Consider the following 6278-nt stretch of genomic DNA (forward strand, 5'->3'; position numbering starts at 1 on the left):
CGGCACCAGTACAGCACCGCATCCAGGCCGCCGGCCGCCACCAGCCGCTGGCACGTCTCCTCCGAGTGCTTGAACATGTGCTCCAAGATGCCGGCCACACTCCGAGCCAGCTCCACCGGCTCGCGTTCCTTTGCCAGGTTCAGGATGACGCCCAGCCCGATGCGCGCCACCCGGTCCCTGCCGGAAGACAGTGGAGGGGACCGTGGAGTTGCCGGGCCTGCGGCGTCTGGCTTGCCCCCTGGTCACTAGTATACTCTGTGGACCTCATATAAGACATGAGGGAGAGCATTATTCTCCCTGCCTCCCCCCCTCCCCCCCTGCCTGGGAGGACCAGACTTCTCTGATTATAAGGGTGCTTTCTCCTGGCCACACCCATATCCTTTCCTATACCCTCCCTTGGAGAAGCTATATGGGTCCTAGTTAAGAAACTTAGCTCTGGAGCAGATCCCCTGGATCCTGGTTTCAAATTCTTTGCCATTTTCTAGTTGCGAGACCCTGGGTACCTTCCTTTACCTTTCTACCTTAGTGTCCTCATCTCATAAATAGGATTATAAATACCGGCTCTATAGGTTTACGGTAAGAATGAATGTGATAATCCGTGTAAAGTGCTTGCCACAGTGCCTGGCACATAGGAAAGACTCAATGTTAACTTCTTATCATCATTTGAGTGTCACTTGAAGCACACCACTCCTGGCCTTGCCTTCAAACTTCTCTTCACTCCATGCTGCACGACTGAGTGTATTTATTCATTCATTCAACAGACATGTATTGAGAACCTACTGCGTGCCAAGCACTGAACTAGTGGCTGAAGTTAAACAGTGACTAAGAGTGACTCAGCTAATATGGAGACAAACAATAAGCAAGTAAACAGGGAATGAACAGGATAATAGTGATATGGCCAGAATGATAGCAAAACCAGGTGACATAATAGAGAGTGCTTGGTGCAGGGATATGTCTGAGGAGATGCCATCTGAGGGTTAAATGTCCAGAAAGCTCTGCCTGCAAGTATCTGGGAGAACATAATAGGCAGAGAGGACAGCCAGGACAAAAGCCCTGAGGGCTGATGAGCCTGACATATTTGAAGAATAGAAAGCCAGAGATATTTGCAGTGTCTAAAACCAACAAGGAAAAATATAAAACCAACAAGGGATTCATATATAATCTATATAAGTAAATATAAGTAAATATTCAAATCCACAAGAAAAAGGCAATATATCCAATAGAAAACGGGCAAACGACACAAACGAGCAACTTACAAAAGAGGAAATCCAAAATGCTAACAAAGCGATGCTCTAACTCATTATTAATCAGAGAAGTGAAAATGAAAACAGCAATGACTTTACACCTATTAGGCAAAAAGCAGAAGCTGGGCAACACGAAAAATTAGTGAAATGTGGGGCCATGAACACCCTGAAGCCCTGTGGGTGTACATACAGGCTAGGACAGTCCATTTGGGGAGCAGGCTGGGATGAGTGGATGAAATTAAGGTGATACACACTGAATGGGCCAGAAATTGGGGCTCTTAGATTTCTATTTCAAAGAGATTATAACACAGATCCACAAAAGGACATAGCCAAGTTCATTCTCTGCAGTGTTATCTGTGGTGGGGGGAACTGGGGACAGTCCAGTATCAAGCCTGGGAGAGTGGAGAGATAATATGGGCAGGTATCCAGTCTGGAAGACCGTGGAGCAGTTACAAGTAACTGAGCAGATGATAACATAGCAACATGAAGGATTTTAACATAACACTGAGTGGGGGAAAGTAAGAAATGGAATATAATTCAGCACAATTTGTGAAAATTAAAAATGTATGCACAAAACAAGAACAAAGATTTTACCAGAACACAGATAGGAAGATATGTATTATATGTTGAATGGTTGCCTATGGGATTAAGTCAGAAAGATGGTGGGGACATTAGTCAAGACAAGGGGAACTTCTGGTCAAGATGGCAGCATAGGATCAACCAAAGGACTTATGTGCATGCATATGAGCAAAACAAATGGACACAGACTGTAGCGGGGTGAGGGCTTGTGCTTGGGGGAGAGGGTGGCAGGGGAGAGGTCCATGGGGGGAAAAAGGAGACTCATGTAATACTTTAAACAATAAAGAATTCTTTAAAAACTAACATAATAGACTGAAGGAAAATAAAAGATGGCAGCATAGGAAAACATGGTGGTACTCCCCTCATCTCAAAACCACATCAAAATTATGTACAACTAAACTACAGAACAACCATCATTCAGAACCACTTGAAAGCAAGCTGAATTAAAGTCCTACAGCTAGGGAATTAAAGTAGGTGACACATCGAGACTGGTAGGTGCAGTGGAGACAAGTATGAGCTGGTCCCACACCCATGTGTATCAGGTAAAAATAGGGAGGAATATCTCGGCTGTGGAGGTACTCCATGAGGAGTGAGGTGTCCCAGCTTCACACTAGACTTCCCAGCTCAGGGCTCCAGTGCTGGGAAGAGAAGACCCTATAATTTCTGGCTGTGAAAACCAGTGGACATTGAGGTTGAGGGAGACAGGCTGTTGGAGTCCCAAGCAGTTCCTCTTTAAGTGCACAGACTAACTTGAACTCACTTCTTGTGAGCTCCAACATGGGGGTTGGGGGGCAGCAGCTTGAAAGGCACCAGAGACAAATGGGGAGGAACTGAATTGACCAGCATCAGGGCTGGAGACGCAGCTTTCTCCCAGGCAGACGTCATTGTTCCTTTGATGAGCCCTCCCTCCACAGAGCCATATCTGAGACCCCATTAACCTGATTCCCTGAGGCTCTGCCCCACCCAATTTTCAGGCCCACCCAAGTTGTTTCTGGTGGCTTTTCCATATGATTGGCCTGACCTGGTTCATGCTTCAGACTTTGCTAAAATCTTTGAAACAAGCAGCATCTGGCCTCAGCGAGCCCCATACCTCTCACTAAGTGGCCCTAGGCCCAGCACTAGCAGCAGCCAACCTTGGTTCAGAGCTTGACCTCGCTGGGGCACCTCCAAGCCCATCATAAGGAGAAGCCATATGCAGATTGCTTTGTAGCTCATGCCAGGTGGCCCGGGGCAGAATACAGGTGGCGGCTGACTTTGGCCTGTACTTCCCAGGAGGCCCTAGAGCCATCACAACCAGTGGACAGCTTCATACCATGTTGAAGCACCATCCCCCAACCACCTTCACAAGTAACACACTCACAGGGTAGACTCAGAGGGCACCAGAGCCCTGCTTAAGTAAGTCCTGCTCTGTGGGGTGGGCCCTATACAGCTGACCCTCCATGGTGGTTGAAGGTTACAGCCAGTCCTTGCAGCTGATCGGCCTGGGGGTAAATCCCTCCCATTGACATGCCTACAGCAATCAAGGCTCAACCACAAGAGGAAGCTGTATGCAGCCCACACAGAGGGCGCACCTTGAGTGTCCAGCTTGGGTGATTGGGGAGGTTGTGCCACTGGACCCTACAGGGCACTGCTACATTAGGCTACTCGATCTAGCCTGGGAGACGTAGCAGCTCTACCTAACACATAGAAACAAACACAGAGAGGCTGCCAAAATGAGGAGACAAAGAAACATGTCCCAGATGAAAGAACAGACCAACACTCCAGAAAAAGAACTAAACAAAATGGAGACAAGCAATCTATTAGACACAGAGTTCAAAGCACTTGTTGTAAGGATGCTCAATGAACTTAGTGAGCACCTCAACAGCATAAATAAAGGACCAATAAGAAATTAAGAGCATACTAATTGAAATGAAGAATAATTTATAGGGAATCAACAGTAGAGTCGATGAAGCCAAGAATCAAATCAGCAATGGGAATATAAGGAAACAAAAAACACCCAATCAGAACAGAAAAAAAGAAAAAATAATTTAAAAAAAACAAGCAACAAAAAACAAACAAATAAGGATAGTGTAAGGAGCCTGTGGGACAACTTCAAGAACACCAACATTTGCATCATGGGGGTGCCAGAAGGAGAACAGAGAGAACAAGTAATGGAAAACCTATTTGAAAAAATAATGACAGAAAACATCTCTAACTTGAAGGAAATAGACATTACAAGTCCAAGATGAATTCAAAGAGGCCCACACCAGGACACATCATAATTAAAATGCAAAAGGTTAAAGACAGCAAGAAGCCCTGGTCCTGGTCGGGGAGTTCGGTTAGTTAGAGCGTAGTCCCAAAACACCAAGGTTGCACTTATCCTGGTATTTGAGCTGAGGGAAGCTGACACCTGGGCTCCTGGGAAGTGGGTGTGGCAGCATCTTGGGAAGGAGAGAGCTGCAGAACTGAGAATGGCAAAAGGAGTGAGAAACTGATGGAAGAACCCTCTTTAAGAGGAAGTTGGTTGGCAGAGGAAGAACAATATTTCATAAACACACATTATCTGTGTGTCATTCCCTGTTCTTTCCCTTCCAGCCTCCTCCAGGCACAGTCCAGAGGAGTGAGTAGATTCTACCTTTCTTTGGAAGGACTCTGATCCCCCAACAGGCGCGCTGGGATCTGTCCTTGGTCCTGAAGTGATACCTGAATCAATGCCTCAACCAGTACGTGGTTTCTTGGGACCAAGGACACTGGTTAGTGTGATGCCTCTCTCAGTAGTTCTGAACCACGTGAGAAATGTTATTTCCAGCCTTAAAAATATCAGCGCTATTTGCATCTTGTAGCCCTCCTCTTCCTAGGGTGCTTGCTGCACCCACTCTCCAGGAGTTCTAGTTATAGCTGCCCCATCCCGCATACCAGGCCTACAGGGCACACCCACCAACATGGGCCCACACATCCAGTGAGCACCCACTCTGTTTGCTAGCCCTCTAAATTTATGGTCCATTCCCATAAATTTAGGGCATGTGATGTTAGATGAGAGGTCAATGACTTGCTGAACAAGCAGAACCAAAACTTGATTTCCCAATTTACATGTCTTCATTCATGCATTTTTGAGAGTTGCACAATTTCCATCCCCCACAAAGTTATTTTTACTTTTTGAAGATGGCAAGGAAAGCACCACTACCCTATGATCATCACACTTGTGAGAGCTGCATGAACTGAAAGTGACCCTTCCAAACCCTTCAAAACCTGAGGGGCCTGAGAATTCAGGTTGAGCCTGAAGTGTGACATCCGGATCTGCTCTAGCATCAAAGGAGAGAGAACGAGAGTGCTCAGGGGTTTTCATATTTTAGGGGAGACCCCAAGAGGCAGCCAAGAGAGTGGCAGCCGGGCCTCAATTGGACCCCACCTACTCACCTTGACACAACGTGGGAAAGGGGAGAGAACATATACTCTGTCTGGCCCTTGCCTAGCCCTGCACCTCACTTTCCTCTTCCCCCACCCATGCATCTAGCAGAAAACCTTTTTCCCCCTCCTTCTTTCAGCCCAGCCTGTGGTGAGACCATTTCCTGTTGCCTTCATTGGGAATCCGTGTCTCTTTGCTTGCTGGTCAGGTAGGGTTAGGGGCTGTTTGAAACAGAGAGGAACTCCGCTGAGATACCAGCACCCTCAGTGTCTCAGCAGAAAACCTTCTGATTCCTATCAGCAGCTGCAGGATGAGATCATGCCTGGCCTGTTACATGGACCAAAATGAAGGAGGAAGCAGGAGGTGGATTTGGGATGGCCTGAAGAAGGTAAATAACCCTTAGATTGGCACCCATTTTCTGAGCATTGTGTTCTCTCTCTCAGGAGGAGGGAGATGATATGGGGAAGAAAAGGTAGAATAAAAAGGCATTCCGGCTTGTGGGGAGGAGGGCTATTGGTTTAAGGAGGAAGCAGGAGGTGGATTTGGGATGGCATGAAGAGGGTAAATAACCCTTAGATTGGCACCCATTTTCTGAGCATTGTGTTCTCTCCCTCTCTCAGGAGGAGGGAGATGATATAGGAGAGAGAAGGTAGAATAAAAAGGCATTCCGGCTTGTGGGGAGGAGGGCTATTGGTTTAGGGGAGCATTGGCAATAGGATCCTATCTCCATCCTCAGAATCAGGGACAAATTCCTGTTCTACCCCGCCATTCCTCCTCTCCCTGTCTCATTCCTCACCTCACCAGCCAGGAGTGAATCCTGGCTGCACCATTATTTCACTGCATGACGCTGGGCGAGTCACTAAACTTTCCCATCAGTTTTCTCATTCATAAAATGGATATGTTGATCCCCACCAGGGATTTAGTAAGGCGAGGCAGGGAAGGAAGGCACAGTGCAAGGCACACGGGCGACCCAGGCACCCCACAGCCCTTGCTGCCCCACACCACGCGGCGCTCTCCCCAGCCAGGCACCCTCACCGATTCTCAGCCACCAGGATCTGCTCCAGCAGGTG

General features: G+C 47.5%; 1 protein-coding gene across 1 annotated transcript in view; it reads right to left on the reverse strand.

Annotated features, from left to right (window-relative positions):
- Positions 1–6278, reverse strand: part of SARM1 (sterile alpha and TIR motif containing 1) — a 17857-nt gene that overhangs the window by 10788 nt on the left and 791 nt on the right. Inside the window, exons 2-3 of the mRNA XM_014548212.1 lie at positions 6244–6276; positions 7–177 (exon numbers count right to left, since the gene is read on the reverse strand). Of these exons, the coding sequence (XP_014403698.1) occupies positions 7–177; positions 6244–6276 (204 nt within the window). The remainder of the gene's footprint in view (positions 1–6; positions 178–6243; positions 6277–6278) is intronic.

Source organism: Myotis brandtii, unplaced genomic scaffold (assembly GCF_000412655.1).
Source record: "Myotis brandtii unplaced genomic scaffold, ASM41265v1 scaffold50, whole genome shotgun sequence".
In the NCBI taxonomy this organism is placed as follows: Eukaryota; Metazoa; Chordata; class Mammalia; order Chiroptera; family Vespertilionidae; genus Myotis; species Myotis brandtii.